At 43.4% G+C, this 27660-nt stretch overlaps 1 protein-coding gene across 1 annotated transcript in view; it reads left to right on the top strand.

Moving 5' to 3' along the window:
• Positions 1–27278, top strand: part of znf704 (zinc finger protein 704) — a 55066-nt gene extending 27788 nt beyond the window's left edge. Inside the window, exons 3-9 of the mRNA XM_088929713.1 lie at positions 5044–5147; positions 5951–6192; positions 9446–9546; positions 10563–10833; positions 11088–11195; positions 12100–12197; positions 13035–27278. Of these exons, the coding sequence (XP_088785839.1) occupies positions 5044–5147; positions 5951–6192; positions 9446–9546; positions 10563–10833; positions 11088–11195; positions 12100–12197; positions 13035–13146 (1036 nt within the window). The 3' untranslated portion in view covers positions 13147–27278. The remainder of the gene's footprint in view (positions 1–5043; positions 5148–5950; positions 6193–9445; positions 9547–10562; positions 10834–11087; positions 11196–12099; positions 12198–13034) is intronic.
• The last annotated feature ends 382 nt before the right edge of the window (positions 27279–27660 follow it).

Raw genomic sequence — 27660 nt, 5'->3', positions numbered from 1 at the left:
TTTTCTGCCTTTAATAAAGCAGGCATAACAAACGATCTCACGCATCATATTCTTCTCACCCTGAGAGAAAGCTTTTGTTAAGAGACTTTATTATTTTTATTATTATTTTCTTCTTTTTGCAGCATGGAAACTTTAAAACAAATAGCTTATACATTGTACGTGTAGTTCAGGACCCTGTGCAGACGGTATAATCCGGGAGTAAGTGGAGCAGGACAACAGGGGAAGGTACAGCAGGATGCAATGGGTTGACAGACAGGTGGGCGTGACGATGGTGATCCGGTGCTTGGGGGGCGTGGCGCAGGCGAACAAGTTCAGACAGTCCAAGGGGGAAATCCGGGGCGCAGTCCAAAGTCCAAAACCGGGGGATCCGTCCAAGACGAGACAAACAAGGTTAAAATCCAGAACGGGATCCAGAACAGGGACAGGGACAGGGAATAAAACCAGGGTAACGAGGACAGGCGCTCCGAGCCTGGGACTCAGATGGTCAGGACGACGTGAGGTCTCTCCTGGACCCTCTCCCGATAGGGGGGCTTCCGGGCGTCCATCTCCCAATGCTGAGCCAGGAATAGCGGGAGCGCCAGGCTTGAATAATAACTGACAAAACAGGAGGCAGGTGCACATAATCAACTAGAATATGAAAGGGCTGGAGCGCCCTTAAGAGGAGGGGTGACGATCGTGACATACATCCCTTTTCCCGTGTTTTTAGAGCTTTTATGAGTGACTACGCTCAGAAGTTGCGTGTGGCTTCAGTCTCATTCTGCATTGCACATGTGCATATCTTCTCTCAACCTGATCTAAGTTTCTGTTTAAGGTTGTGTGGGACCCTTACGTGAATTGAAGATTGCCTGTAATAATCTACATGATCTTGTAAAAAGTGGGATTTTCGCATGTTGTGGCGAATGAGCGCTACAGTTCAGACTTGGCTGAGACTGGAACACCAAAAATGGCACTCACTTTCTATGACTGTGGTGCATTTTTCCCCAAACTATTACCTTTCACCAGCTACCCACAAGACACCTGTCTTCGAAGTTCAACCATTAAACGCAGGTACATCTGGTTGGTTAAAGGCAACAGATGTCTGCAAAATGAATTCTTTTCAAATAGCTGATCTTGGACCATAACTAAATTTTACGAAAGAAATGGGACTATATACCATACTGTATCATATGTGCATTGAAAGCTAACAAGTTGGTTGTAGCTTTTTCACAAAAAATAATTAAAATGAACCAAGTACAAGGCTTCTTTGCATTTGTCTCAGTGTAATACCGTTGTGAAAGAGAGTCCAACCTCATATCAGTGGCTGTGGCTTTGGACAGTGAAAGTGCCGGTAGTGACACAGACATTTAAAAAGCTGAAGTCAGAATGTGACTGATGAAAGTGGGTTGTCTCGCTAGCCAGCCATGACTGGGACTCACCAGGCAGTGAAGCAGAGCTGGACTGGACCCTTGCTGAACTTCTCCAGGTTTGCAGTGGTGTCAGCGAAGAGATGGTACTGTGGTGACTGCAGAGTGCCCAAGGACAGACTGGGTGGTTGTGCAGGTGGGCGTGGCCAAAACATTTAAAAAATAAACGGCCGAGGCCTATTAATATAATGCATATTTTATCTTTAGAAAGACAGCCTTAAGTTCTAAAAATGCCAATTTGAATTGTAAAATTATTCTGGACCATATTCTATACAAGGCAGACACTCCCTCTTCATCTACAAAGGAACAACATCCATATTTTTAAAACTTGATAGCTTGTGTTGGAAGATCTATGTTAGGTCTTTTTTAAAGATATACATCCATGTATATTTATAATATATATATATATCTCCATAATATTTTGAAAGAGGAGAGATAAATTCCACTTTCCAAAACCCTAAACAGGGCAATCACATCTCACAGCGATTATTTTTATCAAAATTCTCAAGCTATTAAAATGTAACTGTTACTCTTTTGTCTCTGTCTTGCACCTTTTAATGTAATTTTTCTAATCCATTTTAATTACTTTCTTTTAATAATTGCAACTTGCACTACTTTGGTTTGATAAGGGACGTTAATGATGAATGTGATTTGGGGCTTTTGGACTGTGTGGTCATACATCACATCTTAATTATACACAATCTAAAGCTTTTCAGATTCAGGTTATTTAATTAATATGCAGACTGTGATGCCCAGATTTGCCATAAAATCATTAGGTCCCTGTATCTTTATCGTATTCCAGCATACAATATCATACAACCTAATTGCCACCAAAAATGAGATCAGCAGCACAGCTACAGTGTCCAGGGAGCGTTGCTTCTCCAGTTTAGACAACCCGTGCAAATGAGCTGGTAAGTGCATGAGGTAATTGAGTGATTTATTTAAAATGCATAATGACATCATTTCTCTTTGTTGAGAAGCAGTAAATTAGGCCCTGACTCTAATGGATATTGAGGGAATAGCCTCTTTTTAATGGCTTTCATTAGAAGCGATTTCAGCTGGAAAGATATGTTACTGTACGAACACTATAGACTCCGGCGCTCATTGAGGTGCTGGTTGTTAATTCTGGGACAATGACAGGCTTTAAGTGTTTCTCTGTTTAGACTGAATGCTTAAACCAAAATGAAATTTTACTGCACAGACTTGGGACAGTCCTGACCATGTACTCAGCGCTTAGGTTAGGACCTTTGGGGTCTCTCGGTCCGTGTACAGATGTGTAACTCTAGCACCTCCTAGGGTTGTAGGAGTCTGGAACTGCTAGCAGCCATGTGGTTCAAGCAGATACCCTGGCTTCTTTCAAGAAATGGCTAGATGAGATCCTGGGATCAATTAGCTGCTAACTACCACAGAGGCTAGATGGGTCCAATAGCCTCCTTTCATTTGTAGCTGTTCGTATGTCCTCCCTCAAAACAAATGATTTGACTACCCAACCCCACTTTGAGCCAACACACCTGAACTGTTCTGTCTTCATGTGTAAAACATTCTGTCCTGTATGCTTTTGAATCACTTATGAGAAACTTTGTATCTGGTCACGGTCATAAATTAATAATTATATTCCAGATTTTGTAGCACTGGTACTGCCTGTTTTTCTTCACATCATTTGTGTTATTTTTTCAAATTGTTTCCTGATGGGCAGTGTTCATTTTTCCTTGCCTGAATGACTTGTTGTAACAAAGCGTAGTCGTGGACCCTATGCAGACGGTATAATCCGGAAGTAAGTGGAAAAGGACGACGGGGAGGAGATGATGAGGATCAGGGGTTGACAGACAGGGGGGCGTGACGATGGTGAACTGGTGCTTGGGGGGCGTCCAGTGGGGGAAATCCGGGGTGCAGTCCAAAAGTCCAAAACCGGGTGATCCAACCGAGACGGGACAAAACAGAGTCAGAAACCGGAACGGGATCCGGTACAGGAACAGGGAATAAAATGGGGATGACGAGGCCAAGCGCTCCGAGCCCCGGATTCAGCTGGTCAGGACGCTGATAGGAGGCCTGTGTCCTCAAGCCGCGGGCATAGGGCAACTTGGTGGTAGGCAGGCCTCCAGACGTCTGTCTTCCAGTGCAGAGCCAGAATAGCGAGAGCACCCAGCTTAAATAAGGAGGGGCAGGATTGGGGGCAGGTGCACGGAATCAGCAAAATAAGAAAGAGCTGGAGGGCCCTTAAGAGGTGCGATTACGATCGGGACACTTGTGAGGATTTGAAACTGGCTGCTGCTTCATCTTGCCAAGCCCCTCCTGAAAATGAGGAATGTTGTTTCTGCGTTAAAGCAATAGAATTGACAAGGTGTACACTGTGCATCTAGATTGTCTGCTCTTGGCAACATATAGTTTAATGCAGGTAAAAGGTTAGTCTGAGTCTTTGCTCCAGAGTCCATAAAGGTACAGTTATTGTTTCTGGATTCTCGCGTGCCTCAGTGTGTGTATGTTTCTTTCTGTGGGGTTGATATGTACCATCAAAGATCAATAGTCACAGGATAGTGCTTTCATAAGGTGTCAGTGCAAGTTATTTAGGCTGGTGTGTGTTTGACAGCTTTGCTCAGGTTTTGTAAGTTGTGCAGGGCTGGCGTGAACCTGGGTGGTCTGCTTGGTTTTGTTTTGGTCATGCTCTACTCCTTTCTTTCCTGTGGTCTTTGTCAGTTTTCTGGGTTGTTATTTCTCTCCCATCTGACATTCAGCTGTATGCCTTGTTCCTGACTAGTTTTGTTTCTGATTCTTTTTCGTCTTGTGTGTGAAATCTTGGTCTTGTCATTAAAGTGTTGTGACTGTGTGTTGCAGTCATCAATTTTGGGAACGATCAATTTGGTGTCATAAACCCCACACTCACTTGGACATTATTAGGAGTTTGTGAAACTGTTGTTCTTGTTAACGAGGTTATTTGTGCTTGTGTTCGTTTCTACCTTTACCTGTTTGTACCTAGCAATTATGATGTATAATACCAGAAACTGCAAGGTTATTTGAAACGTTCTGTAGGAAGTGTAATAAGGTGTTTTCAATTTGAAATATTGGGAGTAGTTTTGCAGACCTAGATTAGCAATGTTCTTTACACGATTCCCCATATACATTAGCTAGCTCTTTCTTAGTTATAATTAGGATAACTGAAACTAATGGCAGGTTTTTAGTTTTCCTTTTTTCAAAGAGGGGAGGTTATGGCAGGAGGACTCTTAATTATCCTAGGAGACTGCTGGTATCCTAGGAGAATGTCTACATATGCCTCATTGGTTGCCCATTCAGTTAATTAGATAATTAGCTGCTAAGCAGGTGGCCCTTGAACCAGGACTGCCTTACCCTTAGAGAGCAGTAGTAGGGAGAGATGAGCACATTAACGGGTCGGCATATTATTTTGTGTATTTTGAGTTGTGCTTGTTCCCCAGCTGCATTTTCTGTGCTCTCATTTTTTTTCATTTGTTAATAAAGCCTGCTGTCTTAAAAACATGGCCGTCTCTTTCAGCCCCACACAGGGTCCAGAATATCTCACAGGTCGCTTTCAAGCAGCGGTAGAAGCTTTGCTTGCCAGCTGTGCTTGCTCGCTGGAGTGGTTTCAGCGGTGTGACTCCTGGCTCCGTGTGTCTTTGCCTCATTTCAGGAAGTCTGCAGAGGAGGTGGACATGGACAAAGTGACCGCCGCCATGGTCCTGACCAGCCTGTCCACCAGCCCGCTCGTCCGCAGTCCTCCGGTCAGACTTGGTGGTGAGTAGACCGCAGTGTTCAGGAGCTCCCAGGGTCTGGTCCTGTTGGCTGAGCCCTGTTTGGGCTCAGGTCTGTTGAACTCTCTGTACATGAGGGCTCCTTATTACTGGTGGCTTGTACAGAAGCTCAGAGTGTAGGGACCCTTTCCCTTCCCATCCGTAAGCTCTGTTTTTAGCCCTTTGGTGTTGAGTGTGAAAATAATGCCCAATGTCCTCATCTGCCTAAATGTGTACATGTAAAATGCAATTGTAAGCTGGCTGATGCATTTATACAGCACTGATGAGTTTTTCCCTTCATAAAATTAGGTGCCAGAACCATGAAACCGGTCACTTTCAGTTGCCGTTGTATTACCTCCGAGGGCCAGTACCTCCTACCTCCTATATAAGACAAGTGTAATGTAATTTGATACCTAGAGACCCTGCAGTATTAGGTGCTTGGATCCCCAGTGTCCCAGCTAAAGTCTAATTCAGAGAGTCGTCCTCCACAGGTGCACTGAAGCACCTCTAACTTCTCCACCTTGTCTGCGGTATCTTGTGTCGCCCCTGCCATCTCTATTTTGCAGCTGTCCAGTGGTGCACGAGCTGCGCTGACTGTATATGGAACCAGCGTGAGAATGCGAGGAATTACCACGAGACGCGTACAGCGACTGAGAATTGATTTAGGTTTCGTACGCCAAAGGGATTCAGTGGTATCTTGGTCTAACTTTGTCGTTCGGTCCTTTTGTGCACGTTGCCTGACAGCGCAGGAGCACGTCCTCAGCCATTCGGCTTTGTGTTTTGTTTTGCGTGTGGGGATTTCCGCAGAAGGCTCCAACGGCTCCTGGAAAGAAGGAGGATTCATGCCCTCCAGCCACAGCAGCAGCGGCTATTGGAGCTGGAGTGCCCCCAGTGACCAGTCCAACCCCTCCACCCCCTCCCCGCCCCTCTCCGCCGACAGCTTTAAGCCCTTCCGCGTTCCCAGCGTCCCCAGCCAGCCGGATGATGGGATCGACGAGGCGGATGCCGGCAGCCTTCTCTTTGATGAGCCCATTCCCCGGAAAAGGAAGGTCAGCGTCTTTGGATAACCTGGATTCCACTAACAGTGCGGTAGTTTTCTTGCTCTGTAATAGGAATATTTCTCATTAAAGTCAACTCTGGGGGGGTTTGGGGTGGGGGAGGTGAACTGCTGTGTTGCAAAGTCTAGAGGTTTCGTGGTGAGGCTTATTGAATCCTAGTGGAAAAACTGGTAGAACCTGAAGTAATGAGGTACAGCAAACCTGGTTTAAGCTTTCATGGTCTATATAGTCTACGCAATGTAACCACAGAGACCTGTCCGTCTCGGCTGTAGCTTCCTGTCCTGCAGGAGGAAAAAGTGGAGAGATGGAGAAGGTGAAAAGAGCTTCTTTTTACAGGAAGAGTGACGTGCCCAGGCTGGGAGGAGGAGGTACAAGTGCGTTCAGTTGCTCTTTTCTGGGAATTGATCCGCTTTTCGCCACAAAGTGTTAATGAATGTTGTGCCTTCTGACATGAACCCACATGGACTTCCACTCTCTAAAGGCAAAGGTTAGGATACGGTCGCTTGTGGGCACTAGAAAGTTTAAGGGGTACGGTCTCCTGGTAGATGTTCATCTCCATAGTCTCACGCAAAGACTGTAAGCAAACCCGTCTTCCCTTAATGACCAAGACCGATTAACGCCATTTAGACATCTTGTTTCTAGCAGAGTTCAGGTGTGATGCCATCTTCACAATTCATCACCCCCTGTTTGTGTGGTGTTTTGCATGTCTTGTGTGGTATGTGGAATGCGGGAATGTGCAGTGGTAGCCTACTTCAAGAATTGATTTTATAAAACACAGCCGGTAATCAAATAGTGTGAAAGGGATTTACATCAGTACCCAAACCATGGCGTGTTTTCTTGATGATGTACTCTTAACAGGAACCTCTTCCTGCCGGATAGTGGAGTGGACTGGAGCAAACTACCCAGCCATGTTGAAACCGATAGTTAACAGAAGCAAGGATCTCAAAACCTACTGGTAACCCAAGAGGCTTGATCAGGCCATGTGACCTCTTTGCATTTGTCACTATTCTTGTGTAGTACCTACAGTATGGTGCTATTTTTTTAAGTCGCATAAAAAAAATGCTGCCTATTATGAAGTGGCTATTTTTGATGACAAAAAGGAAACAAGCTGAAATGCAATGGGAGCTTCCTCCTCTGCTCTCCTACAGGAAGCAGAACAAAGACGCATGTTGATTGTCCTTGCTGCTGGTGTGTGCGTCACTGATCTGACCAGTCTTGGCTTTATCTGTATGAATAAATGTTTCCTCCAGCCTATCATCGTCTAGCAGCCAGAGTTATCGGGCTTGCTGAGCCTTCCTTTACAGTCATCTGTCTCTGAAAGTAATTCATTCAGGTTTTTTTTTTAACTTTTTTGGAGGCTTACAGGGAATCGGGCATTAAAATGAATGCATTTAATGTCTGGAATGAAAAATCTTAAAATCAGATCTGCTTAGCAGGACACTAGCGGTAATCTGATACACAGGGAGCACCTCTCTGCTCACATGTTCCTGTAATTGCCGGCTGGTCCCAAAGAGAGGGTAATTTGGAAGCCTTGTCGGTGTTTGTTCAGATGCTTGTGTTGTCTAACAATGCAGGCGATGCATGTTCATGTTCTTCGAGATGAATTGCATTGCCGAGAGCTTATCTACAGTTTGTGTGCAAGGAGTGGTCGACGACCATAATTCGTACAAGAACTACTTGCTTCCTAAACTGTCACCACTGCCTTTTGAAAGCCCCCATGTTTTCTTTGGCGTTCAGGGGTTCGAGCCACAGCAGAGTTCTTTTACGACCTCTCTGGTTCTTGGCACTCACTCAGTCGTCTGGTTTGGGGGGCGGTTCGTTAGATTCATTTCTTTGCAGAAGCAAGAGCTTGTGGACGAGGTTCAGCCCCTGATGGCTGTTTTTTCTTTCTTGGATCTAAGGGGCTCCGAATAGCTGCAGGCTGTGTAATCTTCCCAGGTTGGTAGGTAGTCGGCTAATTTATCTGGAACATTCCTTCCTGGACCTGAGGTAGTAGGTTTGACAAGATGGCTGGGTAGCTTGTTCTATACTCCACAACCTTTGCATAAAGTTCCCCCTGTTCTTGGCTTTAAATGCACTTCCATGTAGTTTGCATTTGTCTCTGCTTCGTACTTGTAGACGGCAGGGCTGAAAAGACAGTTGGGGTTCGTTTGGTGATGTTGTTGTTCCTTGGTACACAGCATTGTACGTGTACATACATCTGTATATTCAAGTTTCCCAAATGCGGTCATTCAGGATGGATATTCTGTGAACTTGAGCGCCAGAGAAATCGGACTGTTCAGTATCTGAAGAATTAGACGTGACCTGTTTTGTGACTGTTATGATTTAAATGGAGTATTTCTAGCAACTGCTGGCCTGCCTATGCCAAAAACAGTTTGGGCAGCATCTCACCCTTATTTAGGGGACAAGTTGCATCCTTTTAACACTTGCAGAAGAGCAAAGCAGGAAAATCATTATATTTACGTTCATACTGACTTTGTACTTGTGCTTTTGAAATAGTTGCTCAAAACGGTGCATGGCTTTCTGAAAAAGGCTAGTTCCATTATGTCCTTAATAGAATATTGTGACCATTTTTTATGTGATTGAAACTAGACTTGCTGTTTTTCTACATCTGTATATTTGATACACGGGGAGGGGGACAGCTATATGATTTAAGTGTTTCTAGTAAATTTGTGCAGATCATTATTCAACACATCTGCATCTCCCAACCAACCTGAATAAGTTATTCAAGGTGATTTTAAAATTCAGACCATCTGAAATGAGTAGATTAATCTATCATACCTGCTAGGTCTTCAACCAGATTAACACCTCCTTGGCAGCTGTTATTTCTGTGTTCCCAAATAGACAATACTTACTCACTGCTACTTTAAAAGAACGTATTAAAAACCTACACTTTGGACTGCCCTGTCGCATACTAGAGATTCCCGTCAATAGCATGTAAGTTCACCTCTTGTGATGATTACAAAAGGGACATGTACTGTAGCATTAGTCTTCAGTGATACACCATATGAATGTGTATCTGAAGTATTATTCCTTCTGTTGGCTGACCCTATATCTGTCCCATGGCACAGCAAACTGAGCAAAGGCCTGTTCTGCTGCTGCAATTAGGAGACTTTTTAAAGGCCTGTTTTGGGATCAGACCATGCATATGATATCCATATATAAGAATGGTGTAAGATGTTGGTAGCTCCAAAAACTTGGGCATCGAGGCTTCGGTTTAAAATCCTGTTTTTGTTTTCCTTAGAACTCCATGAAGGTGATGTTCAAGTGCTTGTGGAAGAACTGTGGGAAGGTTCTGAGTACAGCAGCTGGGATTCAGAAACACATTCGTACTGTACATCTGGGGTAAGATGGCTATCCAGCACTGCTCAGCGTTCAGGCGTCAGTGTTTAATACACTTCGTAGTCTTCCGTGTCCACAGGTCTGCTAACAACCTTTGGGGGGGGGGGATAGTTAGCTCCCTACTTAAGAACTACTGAAAAACCAAAGACTTGGCCAACCTCAGTGTTGTCTTTCTGTCCTTGTAATATTTCTTTCTCCATTTGCTTAGATTGGAAATTGGAAGGTTGTCATTTCTTGTGGAGATCATTATCTACCGTATCTATAAGTTGAATGACTTGCAGTGGAAAGATTTCTACCAAGCCCTGCTAAAAATAGTTGATAGAGAATGACAAGACTTGTTGGCCACAAAATGAATCCATAAAGCACAATATACTTTTCTATTTTTAGTATGTATTGCACCGTGATCGACTTGTTTAAGGCATCTTAAGAAAAGGGTCACTCCAACTCGTCAGAGAACATCTGTACTTCTGAAGAGTGCAACATCTTGAAGAAGAGGTCTTTAGAAAATTGGCGCTTGCCACTTTGGAACTGCTAATTATCCTAAGACCCCCAAAGCATGTCCTGTACCCGTTCTGGAGTATGTGAGATGATATCGTGGTGCTCCAGCTCCCACTTGTACGTCCGTATCGCCCTTTAGTACATTCCAGTAAATGACTGGAGGAGGTAAATGTCTCTTCCTGGTAGGTGCTTGACAAGTGACAAGTTGCCATTAGGCTTAAAAGATCCCGCCTGGCCAGTCTAAACCAGTGTGTGCATCGGCACTTGGAGAATCTCAGCCACGATCATTAGTGATGTGATCTAGGGTTGCACCAGTGCCATAGTCTGGTAGAGCTCTGCCTGGTCTCCCAAAGAGAGCCTTCATTGATTAGTGAAGGTCTTGGGGCTCCATAGGGTTGCATCTTTCTGATCTCATTACCAAGTATCTTCACAATCAAACTCCTTTTTTTTATTTCCACACACCGTGCTCAGGGTGTTGTAACCAGGCCTCCTGTTCCCCACCCCACCCCCACCCCACCCAGGCGTAACTGTGACTCGGAGTGCAGCGATGGTGAGGAGGACTTCTACTACACCGAGATCAAGCTCAACACGGACTCCGTGGCCGAGGGGCTGAGCGGTCTCTCTCCCGTCTCGCCCTCCGTGCTTTCCCCCTCGCCCGCCCGCCCTGGTGCCCCCGAGGCTGGCCGTCCGGAGAACGCCAGCGCCAGGGGCGAAGGAGGCAAGCTCGCCACCCCCCTGAGCCGCTCGGCTCCCAGCACCCTCTACCTCGTCCACACTGACCATGCCTATCAGGTAGGTGCTACCTGGCGGACCTGTTGGACCATGTGTGTGTATGGGGGGTGTGGGGTGGGTTAGGGGGCCATGTTACAAAGCCCCGCTCTGGAGAATTTGTTGAGAAGAGGAAAATTGAACTCGTTAGAGCAGGTCTAGAAGCGCAGTGCTAGTCCTCCAAAATCGTGAGCTGCAGAACGCAAGTTGTTTTGCAATTGGAGCGCACACACATGGGACACATCTGAAACATTTTGTTTTGTTCCCCTCCCCCCCAGGCAACTGCACCCGTTAACATCCCGAGTTCAACCAACTTCACCCCAAATGGCAGCGGCAGCTTCAGTATTTCCTGGCAGTCTCCTCCGGTCACCTTTACGGGCATACCTGTGAGTGTCCAGCCCTTGTCCTTGCATTAGACACAGTAAAAGACTGAACTGGTACCCCCAGCACTGAAGCACTCAAGCACTTGAGGCAGGTTTACTGACTGAGACTTCTATTTCTTACTGAGTGGTAGTTGTGGACGTGCCAAGTCTTCTCTTACCCTGGAGTCCAAGTTAAGGTTAGGAAGCAAACTCTGGGGCCCTTGTTCACTGAAGCTAGCAGAGCATTGAGGTGTGGCACCTCATTAACACGCTGATCTGTAATTTTGCTGGTTAAAGGTGTCAGTATAAGATTACTGAACATGGGTCTTTTCAATTAGTAGGCATGTAACTGACTTCAGTAAAAGAGGTCCTTACTGAGACTAGTTTTTATTGAGACCCTTACTCATTCATCTGATGCCTAGTTGATTTGGATACTTATTTGTTTATACAATGAAGGATTTAACTGCAGTAGAATATCAAGAGGGCACCATACTGGTGCAGTGGTTTGCGGCTTTCCTCCCATACAGAGACATACAGTACCAGTAGGTTGAGATAATTGGCTCTGGTGTGAGTTTGTGTGTCTGCCCTGCAATGGACTGGCGTCCCATCCAGGGTGTATCCTGCCTCGTGCCCATGGCTTGCCGGGATAGGCCATGGCCCTGTTTATGATAACGCAGTTGGAAAATGGATGGCTGGAACAAATCGAGTAACTTATTTACAGGTTCATAAAAGGTTAGTGTGTCCCCAGAATAAACCTTTAACCATTACTTTGCACGTCTGCTGTAATCTGAAAGATAGATATTAACTGGCTCAGCAGGTATGGAGCCCGGATGTGTTGTTCTCTCTGTGGATTTATTTGTTGCAGCTGAATTCTAGACCCCGGAGTGCTCTGGAAGGCCTCTGCTGATGTTCTCGTCCTTGTCCTTAGGCCTCGCCAACACACAGCCGGGCACAGAGCTTTGTGGAGCAGCGTCCCCAGGCCAGCACTGTGCTGTCCTCCCCCCCGAGAGCTGCCGGCGGTCTCAGGTGCGGTTTTTTTCTAACCTCAACCATCCATTACAAGGGTGTGCTGTTTAAAGCGTATTGTACCTGTGTTTCATCGGTCTGTGTGGTAAAACCATGAATACCTGAGGGACATAGGTAGTGAGGGCATCATGCAGTGTCAGTGCTTTGCATTCATTTGCAACTTGAGTTCGTGCAAAATTGGGAAACGGTGATATTGGGAAACGGTGACGGTTTTTCTCATTCAGATAATAGCAAAGATTTATTCCAGCTAGACACTGAAATTCCCTTTGTTTTGCAATTTCTTGTTAATCGTTCTATTGCAATCCATACAGCTTCTTCAGGGCTGCAGACAGACCTGTGATTCCCACTGGTTCAGAATGATGTTTATACCACCTTAACCTTCACTCCTGTGTCCATTTCACTGGCACTAAGACGGTTCTGAAGAGGGGAAAAATACATATTGTGCAATTAAACTGCTATTTCTGAATTTGTGTCTGTTCTTTACTTATTGAAGACTAACTTCTAAAGCTTGTAAGTAAAACTGCCGGCCCTTCAGAGTGACTGATAGCGGTTTGATTTTTTTCTTCTATGATGTACAAGAACTAACAGTTTCCGTTTTGTCGAGCTTGTATCTGCCTGCTAATCTGTGAAGCGGCCTGAACTCCAAATGCGATGAAAACTGTGGTACAGTGTCCAGCCAGGACCGACACGGATTCAAAGCGTATCGGTCTGAAACGTAACGCGTAAAAGAGAGAAATGGTGTCACGGTAGTTAAAATGAGACTTAATACGACTTGCGTATACGTGGCGTCACGTGCAGGGCTGGCCGATGAGCTGTTTGCCTGTTTGTTTTTGTCAGGAAATCCCGAGGGGAGGGAAGGAAGTGCCGCAAGGTCTATGGCATGGAGAACCGGGACATGTGGTGCACGGCCTGCCGCTGGAAAAAGGCCTGCCAGAGGTTCGTGGATTGAACGAGCGGCTCCCGCGCTTTGGGATCGAGGAGAGTTCCGGCAGCTAGCGAACACCAAGGCGTTCTCCTGCACGCGAGGTCGTGCCGTTTGTCCCCTGTCCTGGGAGGCCTCTGCGTAGTCCACGTGGAGTAGCAGCCGCCTTTCCAGACGAAATAACGGCCGTGAGACCAACGACTTGATCGGCTAACTTTTGTTTTGAAAGAATGTTTTTTTGACGTTGAGGCCAACGGCCTGTCGCGCTGGCGGAGGTTCACGTGCTTGACTTCTTCCATTTTCCCCTCTAGGAAGGAGAAGGCTTCTGTCTAGACGCCAGCGGTTCCGTTGTTTGCTTGGGGGAAACACGGTTTTCTCCTTTTACTATCCTCCTGGCAGTGGAGGAGAGACGATGGAAAGGCATCCTCTTAAGTGGGAGTAGGATATGCTCCACCTGGTTGAATTTATCCTGACGTTGGAGTTAAGGAAGAGCCGAAGCAGAGTTTACACTCTATAGAGGGAGACCACCTGCAAAACTGCTTTCTCTGCTACCTTTCTGGAAGTGATTTCACAGAAAACCTGAGCTTTTTTATGTCCATTTTTATATGTTTGCTGATGACTTTTTCAGGGATTTGCTCTAAGAAAACCAGCAGCTATGTTTATACGAGACTGATCTCAGTGACCATCTGTTTTTATTGCGTGAAAACTCAACGTGTTGCAACCAAAAATATTAATCTCCTTTTTTGTTTTTAAACACAATAGCTGTCATTTCGCACCTAAAATTTGTAAGAGTTCAAACTTTACAGACAGTATTGAAGCCAATCATTAAAGGGCCATATTTTTTAAAGGTGGGTGTTTCTGCTGTAGGTCTGGCTACAACCAGAATTTACATCTGCTGTTTTTCTTTTTCATCACAACACAGGAACAAAACATGATTCACCGGGTAAACAAAGGTATTCAAGCATGCCCAAATGTAATACTTGTTTTTTTTATGACATTGCACTCCATGTTGTGCTCACCAGAAGACATTTCTTATTCTTGTGTACAAAAAGATAGATACTTTATTAATCCTGTGAGAGAAATTGCTGACGGTATATGAATTTAGGAATAGACATCTGTGGTTATTTCTCAGCCTCTGTGAGAAAGCCGTGCATACGCTCTTTATACTTGTACCTTTTAGGCTTTCTTAGCGACTGATTTTTTTAAAGACATTTATTCAGAGTGTTTGATACTTTGTTTCAAATGGAGGTGTGAAATCTGAGAAGATAGACAAGTGTTAGAAGCACAATATCAAAGGCAGAATTACGAAAGAGCCCCCTCACCCAATTATATTTTTGTTTTCATGCGAAGGGAAAAGTTTCCCTAGTGTTATAAGCTATTTTTTAAACTGTTCCAGTGTTGCCACCATGAACCTTCAAACATGTCGTCAGCATGACATGTTTGCTAGACTCCTGAAAAGAACAAACTATTGGATGAGGAGTGCTTTCAGTATTACTGCATCATATTTCAATTGTTCAGAAGGAGGAAGAATGTCATTTAAAAAATTCCAGTCCTGTTATGTGTTGGGGGTTTAATATCTATGGATAAGTTAGTCATTTTCAATTGTGCACCTTGGGCAAGGGTAACTAGCTCACACCAGACGATGTCTTTGTAGACACCGGCTTCAAAACGTAGACATTGAACTGTGACGCAGCTACCTTTCACTTTGATGGAGGGGGCCAAGAAATTGAATACTGTATTTTAACCCTGCTACTGCTTTTGGATTGATCTTGGCTACCAATACTCACAGTAGTTTTTTTTTTTCTCCCAGTGGTCCTTGTTTTTTTTATCAGTTAATCCAGCTGCTTATTCCAGAAGAATCAGAAGGCAAATTTAGCTGTGTGTGTGGGACTAGAGAAAATGGAGGGAAATATCCAACTCTCTTCAAAGATGAGAAATCCTGGTTTGTGACTTGTAAATGCAACTTGTGGGTTGATCAGGAGCTTTCAGCGGCACACATTTGAGAATATATATTAAAAAGGAGGCACTTATTTAGCCGAAAAACATTTGGTCAACTCAGACATAGAATGAACACAAGGAAAAAGATCTGGGGAGATATTGGCCATTCTGGCACCGTCACCCGTTGTCATCCGGCAGTAGGGTTAGTTGGATTCTAAACTTCCATCTGTCTATAACAGCCTTTTTATCTGTGCTAAGTGAAACTTTAACACCGCCACAGTCCCTCGGTTTCGCTGCCAGATGGACCTCTTGGCCTTGTCTTAACCACTGGAAGTAGACTTGTAAATGAATGCTGTGACTTTTGATACAAGGCACTTGAGTAGAGGAGAAGCCAAATGTGCAGTACGTGGGGTAGCTTATGAGTTGCCAAACGACACTGGGGCTGAACACCTTAAAAAGCACACAAACTTCCCCGTTCACTTCCCCAGCAACACATTTTGTTCTGCAGCAAGACTCCTGTCGCTTTTTGCTTTTTCCACTATAGTGGAATATTCTGTGCCCTCCTCTTAGCGCTTAATGTATACGTTGACTTTGTTTTGAGAGGATCCTGAAGTGATCGTTTTCATTTAGTCCCATAATCAAGCACTTAACGAGCTCCTTAGCACTTAAAAAGACATTTTGTAAATATGTGAGGGGCAAATATTAGGAGTCTCCAAAATGACACCTGTAATGCTTTTTTATTCACTAAATGATTTTCAAGTGAAAGAGTGAATTCAAAATAGAGCTTTGGCGATTGATACAGCATAAACATTTCCCCAAGTCTCGTGAAATGTTTACTTTAGTAGTAGTCTGTTAATTTTGAGGATTTTTGTGCTCTGCAAGACTGAACAAAGAACAAAATAACACTTGTTCTTGGCAGAAATGTCACCTTTGTGGAAATGGAAACAATTTAACCACGAGTTCTAGGCGCATGAAGCTCACTACGTTTGTGGAAACAAGCTGGTAGCTTGTTCTCCTTCTGGAGAAAACCAAACTTACCAATGGGGAGTTCTGTGCTGCACCTCAGGACAGCTTAAAAATAGTCACACCATTCCTTAGCTACATTTAGTTTGGTGCAGGTTGGAAGCAATATCTTCAGTCAGTGTGGAGTATCTTTTTTTCTCCAGCTACATTTCCTGCTCTTCCTTCAGTTTTGCTCCACTTGGCTTGTTGGCACAGAATTGGGGAGCTTGTAGTTTTCAATGGAAGAGCATTCTGGTGATGGAGTCTTGAAATTCCCAAACTTAGCTACATTTACTGCACCATTCAGTGGTTGCTGTAATTTTTCAGAGCATGACAATCGCTCCAAATCAAATTTGGAAGTATGGTGACAAAATGTCTGCCATTAGCATCTTGTCACTTGTCGTTTTAGCTTTTTTTTACCATGGTGAGGGAGACATATTTCCCAGCAGTCTTGCCATGAAGCTACACCTCCAAGCACAGAGGAGATACTGTATTCAATTTCTCTCAGGATCTGCTCAATACTTCTTTGTATTTAGAGGTAACTACATCTACAACTACAAGAGATGTGCTCTTGTCACTCTTGCAACCGAAGAGCTGGAATGCCATTCTTTAGAGTACATCCACAGCTCTTTTTATTACAAGGTGGGATTTCTACTGAGATCAATATTAAAATATTGGTTTTGTCCTGAGTTATTAAACTACAAAATGCTGAACTAGACCTCAGAACAATAACAAAGTGTTACAGCTGTCAAAACGCTACTTCAGTTAGCAGCAAACCAAAATTCTGTAAAAATTCAACATTTTTAAAAATGCTGTAAAAGCCCAACGTGAATAATACATTAAGGGTTAATGATTTTTGTTTGCATTATTGGTGGCGTGCATTACTTCTGATTCATCAGGCAAATTAACCATCTTTTAACTTCCTTGATCAATGACCTGATCTTTTCTGAATGTTTTCAGCACTAAAAATGTTTTTATTCAAAAGAAAGGAAAGCATCATCTAGAGCAGATGCTAATTTTGTGTTTGGCAGGGTCTCAACTCACCTTCTTCACTGGGTCTTTACTGCACCAATGGCAGTTTGGTTGAACTGTGCTACGTTCTTTGTTTTTTCTAAAACACACACATGTTTAAGACCAGGTTAGTCTTTAATAAAGTAGGAATATGTGTATAATAAAGATGCAATTGCTGTATGGTAGATTTACCCATGAGCCATGCAGCTTCCATGAAGCAGTCATTTGTAGAAAGGTTTTCAATCCTCAGCTATACTTCACTAGACTTACAGTAAATGGTGACACTTTGAAGGGTCATAAATATGAAAAATGAGCATAAACTGAACTACATGCCTAGAACTATGGCGAGCCCTCAAACTCGGATCTCAAAGCCATGGATCAGTGAAATTCTGGTTAACTTCCAAACTGTGCCAGTGGGAACCCCTTCCTCTGCAGTTCTAGTACATGCCAGGAGGGCTATGTTTGTGCAAATCTGATTTTTTGTACTTCCGGTGGCCTGTTCAGGGTGCACGTTCTTTAGTATTCAAGAGGAGCAAAATAATATCAGAGGGCATCTTTGAGATCTTCCATGATTGCTTTGTTAACGCCTCACCACAGAATGGTCCCTGCTGAAGGCTGTTCCTCTGCCTATGCAATACTATTGCCTCTTTGGCTTCACACATTACTGTAACAGTGCTGCACAACACTGTTCTTGTTTGTAAGGAAAGCTGTTCCAAGCCTGACTGCTGGTGGGGATGTTGGTGATTAGGAACGCATTGTGCTCCCTCTGGTGGACGCTGGTGGTATTAGTGCCTGCTGGTGTGTACAGCTATTGTCCATGTGGTCTTTGTGGTCCCTCTTGTACCACATTTCATTGATCCATGGTCCACAGGTTTAACAATACAATAGTTTATATAGGCCAACTAAAACATAAGGTCCTTGTGTAGCAAACTGGTGTAACTTCAGATGAGATCCATGCGTCCTTGAACTGGCCTGTTGAGCATATCTGAAGCAGTTGTTGCTTTTCTGTTGAAAAATATGTTTGTAGTTTGCAAGTTAGTTTTAACCTTTTAACCACTTAAGGGGCTTCTTGTACTGGGCTTGGAAGAGCCAACTGGTAGCCTTAACCCCTGATTTTTAGACTCTGCTGTGAGCCTGTGGACTGCTCGTGACATACATCATGTCCCATATAGACTTCCCGCAGTTTGCTCAGGGACAGCATAATGCTTTGACATCCTGTCCCTTTTTCTGAGTGGCGAAAGAATGCATACGGTTGAAGTGCTATTGTAAAATAGACAAATAGCACATGGTTTTAATCAGGTAGAGCAGTGTTTAATGGGTCATGTTGATACAGAAACAACTTTTCCTTGAAAGCAGATATCCTATCCAGGTAGGATACTGGGGGACTTCTAAGGGTACAGATTTAACATGATTATGAAGATACTGTATGACTTCCCCTTGAGGGATGAAGAATTCTTTCTGGAGAGCTGTGATACTCGTATGTAATTTCTACACAGATTAATTAATGGATAGTATTCAACGTCCAGGGAGATATAATAGGATGTTGAGTAATGAACAGCCTTTCAGTCCTGAAAGGACTTCATTCAGTGTTTCTGTGGAGCCTGGTGCTAGACAATGGAGAGTACACGTTGTATGTGAAAAACTTATTTATTTTCCATTCCATTGTGATTAATATTAGTCATCGACAGAAGGGGCTTTTGTGAAAGTCGCAGGTAGTAGCATGTGTAGCCAAAATTGTAAGCTGATGAGAGCTGTACATCTCCTGCATGTTCTATGCCCCAAGTTGTAGGTGCTGTCTTGTGGGATGGTGTCCTGCTGGATTGTTGTCTTGTCAGGAAGATGAGATCCCAGAACTTGATAATGTAGGGTCAAGCCATCTAGTTGTCATCTGTTACTACAAGAGGAGTTCAGTAGCAACTAAAAACTCCTGCCCAGATCTAGTCTATTGGACATGACAATTGGTGTATTGTTCGGCAAAAAGCCTAGATTCAGGGCTAAAGAGGACTTTGATCCATCGTTGATGAATTTACGAGGTGTTTCTCCAACTTGCAGATTACCTTGTTCATTAAAGGCATTGTTCTCTTGAAAGGGGGAATATGGCTTCTTTTCTGTGTCTATCATTCCTGACTACCTTTGTCTCGTATGAAATTCACCAGGTAAAATTGCCTATCAACTGCGTTCAGTCTACATCATGAGGAGATTTAGTGCTCTCTCAATGACCACATTGTCAAAGTGACTTGGATGGATCTGTCACGATCACGATCCACTAATGAAAATACTGCCAAAAACATTTCATCAATACCCAAAATGTGTGTTTGTATATCTTTTTCATAATAAAAAATGCAACAATTTTAGTGATAGTTTTCAGTCGACATACAAATATTTCACTTCTCAGAGCTATGGAAAATGGTTAAAGAGGTGTCTGGTGGAGCTTGGAAAAATGGATAGGGGAGTTTGATGCAGTCCTTTAAAAGAAAAATAAAAGATTGAGCCAGTTTAAGCTTTTACAGTAACAATGGATGGTGGCCAGTGTCATCACCTGTCACTGTGCAATCGAATGTAGGAGGATTAGGAAAAGACAAAAAATGCATAATGTGCTTTTCCAGAATGTCATAAAGAACTTCGAAGCCCAATGTAGTTGTTTTTGTGTAGGAGTGGGTGTGTTCAACACAATTACTTGTTTTTAAAGCTGTATTACAGTGGTGTTTTGTACCGTCTGATTTTAAAAATTCTGGAACTGAGTCTGCACAACATGGTAAAAGAAGCTGGAATATCTCTTGATATGTATCATTTTAAGCTGTTTAGGGAACACGGGAATACATTTAGCTCGGTTTGGAAAACGGGGGAATTTTGTCATGTGGTGAATCAGTAAGATAATCCATTGAATTGATGTCTTCTATCGGAACTAAGTCTTTTTACATTTCTGAGATGTCTTAAAAGAATTGGTTGAGTCCCATCCATTTCTAAACAAGCCTCCGGTGACTTCAAGTTGAATGCTGTGGAACACGGACGGTTTTATTTTCCTAAGGTAATTCTTAGGAAGGCTTCTGTGAGTAAAGGAACATTCTGGCACGTCCTGTTTGAGGCCGGAAAAATAAATTGCATGAGAGGAGGGAATGTGTTTTAACATTCCTTTGTTTAAAAAGGAACGGGCGAAATGTATAAAAAACCTTTGAAGCGATGTGAAAGCAGAACTGGGAGAGAAGGGAGTCTGTGTCTTGGAGGCTTTGTAAGTGGTAACGGTACAAAAGTCAGGCGCAGGTGGTGACTTTCCAGGGCCTGGAAGGCATGCCTCTGCCCCAGCACTCACCTCACGGGGCGAGTTTGTTCTGGTGTCTGAGGGCGGCCGAGTGGGCTCACTGAGGTTGTGACGTGGCAGACACAAAGATCAATCGACTCTTTGGCATTCCCTGTCCCTGCTCTGAATTGAAATGGGCAGACAGCAGCTTCTCAGTGTGACCTGTAACGCCCAGTTCAGGCTCTTTTCATTGGCTCTAGCACCTTATCCCTACTGAAGTCTTCGTGTGGTAGTAGAGTGTTTGTAGAGGTGGCCTGCTCAGGGAATGCCCGGTTGTCAACACCATTCACGGCAGGGGTGTAGTCTGGTCTCCCTGGGGGCTGGCTGGCCTACCCCTTACCTCCTATCCAGCTCAGCTGGAGCGAATCAACCCGACAGGCTGCCTCAGAGGGCACGTACAGTATGTGTTAATGGTTCTTGTATTTGAGGTGCAAGGTTGCAGCCGTGAGCTGTGTTTTAATATAATAGTCGTCTGAAAGGCATGGCAGGGAAAGCAGGGAGCTGGAGGTTTTTAGTGTGGTGTCCCGAGCCTGTGTGTGCCAGGTCACTTCGGAAATTGCTTTTCTCGTGCCACCTATTAAGAAGTCATGTCTGATGAACCCCAGCCTACGGTTTTTCGCTTAGGGTTGGTGATGGATTTAATGAGGCAAAAAATCCAGACATGGTATTTAGTAGCCAGTAGCTAAGTTAAAGCCAGTGGATACCCTGCTCTCACTTACTGTGTTTCTAATTTGACATCCATCCATTTTCTAACCACTTCTTCCAGTTCAGGGTCGCAGGGGAGCCAGAGCCTATCCCAACCAGCAACGGGCGCAGGGCAGGGTACACACATGCCTAGGGCCAAATATCCCAGAAGCCAATTAGCCTACCAGTATGTTTCCGCACTGTGGCAGGAAACTGGAGCACCTGGAGGAAACCCACATGAACGTATGAACTCCATGCTGTCCTCTTACCTAGCACGTCACCAGTTTAGTTGCAAACATTGAATAAATAACCCACTCGTGCGAACCTACAGTATATTAAGGTAGATACTTTATTGATCCCGTGAGGGAAATTGTAACATTAAATATTCCTGCTAATGTTCCGCTGTGGAAAAGGAAAACCTTTCATGCAGATACCGTACTTCAGAATGCTCTGCAATACCTTCAGAAGCAGCAGAACTCGACAAATTCTCTGTTGTAATCGTCTCCGTTTTTAGTGTCTTAAAAATGGGTTATCTCGCTGCTTATACCATAAAGTACTGTATGTCAGCTCTCTTCATTCAAGGGAACAAACGCCAATTCTCTGTGCTTTTTAATACTGCATGTGCATGCGAAATAAAAACGAAGTACTCGATGTTTATTTTATTACAAGGTCTGAAGGTTTTGTTCCGGGAAAACATCGGTTGTTCTTGTGAAAAATGTAGTTGAGTTGAATTGTGTGCGTTCTCGCTGTGGTGATCACCGTGTTCCAAGGTCCTGCTGATACAGCTGAAAGCTGACCTTATTTTATATGGTTTCCGCACTAAAGACAAGCCGCTGCGATGAGCTCATCTCCATTCGTGCTGTCGAGGGATGGGAGGGTGAGGAGACAGGTGGAGGAAGTTGAATGTTGAAAACAAAGCAAAACAAACAAAACACAATGCTCAGGACTTCTTTCTGGTAGGCTTGACACGCAGCAGGGAGATTCAAAAGTTTAAGCCATAGCAGAGAGCGCTGTGTTGTTTTTTTTTTCCAGAAAATGAGGTTACTGGTGTCTCAGGATATCAATTTCTTTTAATGACAGTGGAAATTTCTCGAAATTGCTCGCCGCTTGTTTTAAGGGTGCAGAGCAAACGTAGTAGAGGGGAGGTATTTTCAAGACATTTTCCCTTTAAGTGCCTGAAACCAGGCCTGTTGTTATCTTGACCTTTTTTTAAATGTCCTACAAGTGACCACTCTGATGCTTGCCGTGAAGTTCATGGGTTATATGTTTGTCATTTGTGTTTTTGCCATGTCAAATCATTAAGATCGTCTTCTCTTGGGTAAGGGGCAGTGGTGAAGGAGGCCATTTTGGCAGATTATAGAATGTAATTAATTGGTACAGAATATAGCTAATTCTTCAATTAGCATCCAGCTTAAGCGACAATTAGTTATTTTTCCCTAGATAAATTGCCAGGGATGTACATCCAGAAGCTAACAAACAGGGTCGCTTTACGCCCATATTTCTTCAAAGATTACATTGTTCCGTATATTTCCGAAATTAGCCGTTTTTGTTAATAAAAAAGAGCACATCTAGTTTACATTTCTAGTTTACATTACATTTCCCCCCCGTTCCCGTTGTCTTATTATTCACACTGAAATCGCCATTTCAGCACCAGCTGCTCATTTTAAAAAGGCGTCCAGGTTCAGTGTCAAGAGGACGTAACCTGTGCCTTTCGACCGCATTGCCAACCAAAATGGTACAACGTTCATATACAGTGTTTCCATGTATCTCTTCTTGTTGTCTTCTAGGGGGTATTTTACAGCACAAGTAAGCTCAATCGCTGCCTGCTGTGAAAGATACACGTGTAACATTTATGTTGTTGTGTTTATTTAAAACAAAAACAAACTGAATAAAGTGAAAAGAGAATATAATAACATACACGGGTGTCTCTAGAACAGATGGCTGAAGTCGGGGTTAAGTCGCCGGAGGGCGGGGTCGCTACATTCAGTGAAAGGCATTCTTCTCATTCTCACTACGAAATCAATGACCTGGTTGCACCTGGAATCGCCAAAACCTTATAAAAGCCGTGTCTGACGAGCGAAGGGTTATCTCGCAAGACCTTTACGGTTACTGAGAATGGTGAGCACTAAAATAAATAAATAAATAAATTGAGGAACATAAAATGTTTGCGAGAGGGTGTTATACTACGATTATACTCGTAAGAGCAGAGTGTAAGATTAGGCTACGACCGGATAGTATTGGTAGCATCCCCGGTCGCTTTCCGCGTCGGGACGCAGGTAAAGAGAAGGCGGCTGTTGAGCGCACCCGGTCAAACGGCATCTACCAGGTAAGGAAATTACTACTGCTGTTGAAGTAAAGATAGGCTTTTGGTTTGGGGGTTTTCTTGAGCTAGACTCCCTGCCACTCCATCATGGAAGCGGCATGTTCCCCAAGAGGGTTGTCCGTTGAACCTTTTAATATCATACTTGGAGACTCTTTGAGTTTTTCAAGGTGCCTCGTCGCTTGTCGCAATCCCAATCCGAGTGGGACGAAATGATGTGCGTGCGCTTTCAGTTTGGAAAGAGCTCTCAGAAGTCTTGGATTGCTTTTCAAAGCACAATACTGGTAACTGTGTGAAGTAATCTAGCACGAAGACGTAGTATCTGTTTTTTTTTTCTTGCGGGGAAAGTGGGAGCGAGCACACGACCTGAGCAGTTAGCGCACAAGAAAACGCCATGAAGAACACGTCTCTATATTTTACTTGGGAAAACATTTTGTTCAGAATCCCAGCTGGTAGACCCCCCCATTTTCTGTCTGAATTGCACTTTTGCTATGGTTGTCTATCGGAAATAAGGTCTGCATTTTTAGAGTAATACTATAATATTCGAGTTTATTGTGACCTAGTAATGGCAGCCAGGTGGAGTCAGGCTGAAGGTACGAATCCATAACCGAGACCAGAATGGGCCGCCAATGTGGAGTCCATGTTGATATTGAACACGGTTATCCCCGTTAGCTGTAAACTCTCTTTTGCTCAAGTTTTTGAAACGGTAACTGCTTCGTGCTCCAGTTTTTATGTATACTGCAAAACCGAAAAACAGTCGTCTTTTGTTATTCTAATTTAACATGCGATGCAATGATTACAATTACAAATACAAAGAAAATTATAATGTTGTGGGTAGTGACTCAATTACAAGGGTACCTTCCCAAGCTTATTTCCCACAAGCCATTATTTTTATGTCGCTTTGTTTAGTATGTGTTGAGGGGTCAGTATGTGCAGTATGGTGGTTGAATTTTGTTGACGGGTTCAAGTTTTCTGCCCCGTCTGAAGGACGTGGTTTGTAAAAAAAAAAAAGCACTGTGGTGCTTCAGTGCAGATATGAAATTGCAGAAAAGCGTTTGCATGCGGTTGGAATACCACTAATCTTTCTGGAAAGTTAACCATGTCTTCACCGAAATCTATGTGCTTCCTGATGTTTTGAAACTCCGTCCCCCCCAAAAAAAACCACATATAACCCCTTAACCGGTCCATTGTCACACTTGGTCGGAAAATGAATGTATTCTTGTCAGTGACAGCTTCTCTGTCTCTGTTGGTAGATTGGTTGACAATGAGGAGTTTCTGTCTGCTCTCAACTGCTTAAAAATCCTTATTGCCAAATATAGATGTCTGAGTGCTGTGCACATTTTGAGCAAAAAAAAAAGTTGTGGGGGTCTTGACAGCTTCACAAAGAAACTATGGTCTTATACAGTAGATGCATTGGATGAGTTCAGCTGTATTTGAGAATTTGCATTATATTAATGTAAAGGAATTGTTTCCTTCTGAAACAGAGTGTTTTCATAGGTTAGGTTCTCATAAGTGTGTCCCTGAGTCTTTGCAGGCCAAAAGCCATAGCTGGTTGTCAGTACTGACCCACTCCACTGCTGTGTCAAGTGGACTCACAAGATTTCCCCTGGAGGCTTCCAGAATTATCCTGATCATTTAAAAGAAGTGTTTTGATCCAGAGCTTCCTTTTCCCCTTGGGGGAGAATGTTATCGTTAAGAAATTTAAAACCATTACGGATATGTACAGTAAATAAGCCCGGATTGTAATAGTTCTATAGCCATTTGCTTTCTTTTACTTAACATGTATTCGTGCAGTAGTAGCGATCGTCTTTGCAGATGTATCGTTTGATTTTAAATGCTGAAGATTTTGAAGTAGCATCTGTGGATTATTTCTAGGAATGTCAGGTTCACAATTACAGTATGTAAAGAGCTGTTAAATGGCAATGATATGAAGTGATCTCAGGCGAAGCATGAGCTGGGATAAGGAAAGGGACACGGATGAAGGAATTAAGTGACTCATCTTCCACAGCTTTACACACTCTTCAGTCAATAAAGCTGTTAATCTGTTTTTCTTGTGGCGAGTGGCACAATGGAGTGTAAAAAAACAGGCTCAGGAGAATGAATTAGCTCTGGTCTTACTTTTGGGACTCCTGTTCATGGGAGAAAAACAGTGTTAGGCAAATGTTGGTCCTTGACTTGAAGTAACCAAACACAAACTCAGGAATCTGGCTTGTAATTTAATGTAAAGAGGAATGAGACGGCCTTTAAAACTAAGCAAAAAATAGTCATCTTCTCTTAGGTAAAGGTGCTTCATCTCTTGATTGCAAAAAACATTCTAAAAAATGGACATTTCCCTGTCGGTCTCTGTGCAGAATTCCTTTTCTTTAAAAGCATTGAATTTCACCATACTTATAATATGCATACTGTTGAGGAAGGCGTGTATAGTAAGTAGGCTGTTCACCACAAAATTACCTCAAGCAGGGAAGATGACAGCATGGTTTTAAGAAACTGGTGACAAACAAGGTTGACTGCTAAATACTGTAAATGCAAGCGCCTCAAGTAGATCAGTGCTATACTACATAAGCACTTTTTTAAATGTTAAAACTGGATGTCCCCCACCCTCTGGAAGTCTTACCATCAGAATATCTGAACGTTCAAGGGGTTCTCTAAAGCACACGTGAACAAATGGGATTTTTTCTTGGCACATCCTTCTTTTAAAGCCAACCCTAATAGGTTGACAAGCCACATTGTGCTTAAGATGACCTTTACCGAGTGAAAACGAGATTCTCGGTTTCTACGTCTCCCTGCTACAGTATATGTCCACAGCAAGGCATCAGGATAATCTGGATGGGCTTTTATAAATATACCTTTTGGTTTAAATAAATTGATTCAGTGTCTTTTGTTAAGTCCCTTTAAAATTGAACCAGGAGAAAAAACAAACGATACTATGCTACAGTGCAGGAACGATATCGTGATTTATAAAATGATGCTTCGAAACATTTCAGCACGTCATGCGCGTTCACTGTAAATCAAAATCTCTGGCAGATCCTGTGGAACCTTTGGGGGATTTTGTCTCGGAGGGCATCAAAGAATTCAGATTTAATACAACTATTTGGGCTGTGAAAAATGGAAAATCGCAAAGGATAACTTTATGCGATTCAACATGTTCTATTGTAGATAAAGTGGCGTTTCAAAGGTTTTGCCTAGGATGTGGGCAAGTTAAAGTACCACATCTTTTCCTGTTGTGGTAGTGGAAGCCATTTAATCACGAATGCTGAACTTTAAATCTTCTCAGATGTCCGAAACCAAAGCAGTGTCTTTTGGAAGAGTTTCCATCCACAGTTGCTGAATTTAGCAGGAGTCGCATGTCGGTAGCTGCCTGCGTCTGAAACGGCTTTTCCCCTCGGCGCGTCACGTGTTCCAGTGTCTCGGGAGAGGAAAAGGATTCGGTCCATCTGATCGTTCGTTTCAGGAGCGAAATGCAAGGCGGTGCGAGAGAAAAAAGCAGTTTATCTACTAAACAAACATTTTACATGAAGTAAGTGTTTTACATGATGTAAGAGAAGTATATAAAAAGCTGTTTTAAACAAAAAAAACTACTTGCTGAACGTGATGCACCTATGTTTCACTTATCCATACATGCCTTTTCTGTTATGCCATGAACTGTAAAAAACAAAACTAGAATGTTGTGCTTTTCTAATAGAAACAAACAAAACTGACTGTTAACTTTCAATTGCTGGCCGTACTAGTTATTTCACAAAGCAGCTGTATATAACTCCGGACATGGTATTGTGTGATCTTGTGGTCATGTCTTTATGGTGCTTGTAAGTACAGCGGTTGTTTTCTTTCGGTGTCGTTCTCTTCGTGAGGCTTTTCTGTGTCATGATCTCATAAGCAATCGACGGAAATAAAGATTTTTGGCAGCTGTTTCCCATGTTGTGCCAGAGTGGTGTTTTGATCTCTCTCCGCCCAGGTGTTTCTTTCTTAAAGAGCAGGAGTCTGCCTTGCTGTGGGACAGCCTGTACAGCAGATCATCGTGGCCCCGTGCGTTGAGGTTACCACATCTCATTCTCCAGCATCCCAGAAGTGATTTGCACAAAGCAGGCAGCCATCATGCTTTACGATACACCAGTTGAAGGCGAGCAGTGAGAAATGGCTTCACCAGTTCAATTCGGGGAGAATTTTTGGAAAGGCAGATTGCACACGTCTGGAGTGGACTAGTGGAGAGCAGAACACTGGGCTGCACACTGCTACGCTTTTGCAACAAAGTACCTAGGGGTCTTGAAAGACCAAATGGTCAGTACCTTTA

Source organism: Atractosteus spatula, chromosome 12 (genome assembly GCF_055471065.1).
Source record: "Atractosteus spatula isolate fAtrSpa1 chromosome 12, fAtrSpa1.hap1, whole genome shotgun sequence".
In the NCBI taxonomy this organism is placed as follows: Eukaryota; Metazoa; Chordata; class Actinopteri; order Semionotiformes; family Lepisosteidae; genus Atractosteus; species Atractosteus spatula.
This window is presented reverse-complemented; position numbering and strand designations above follow the sequence as displayed.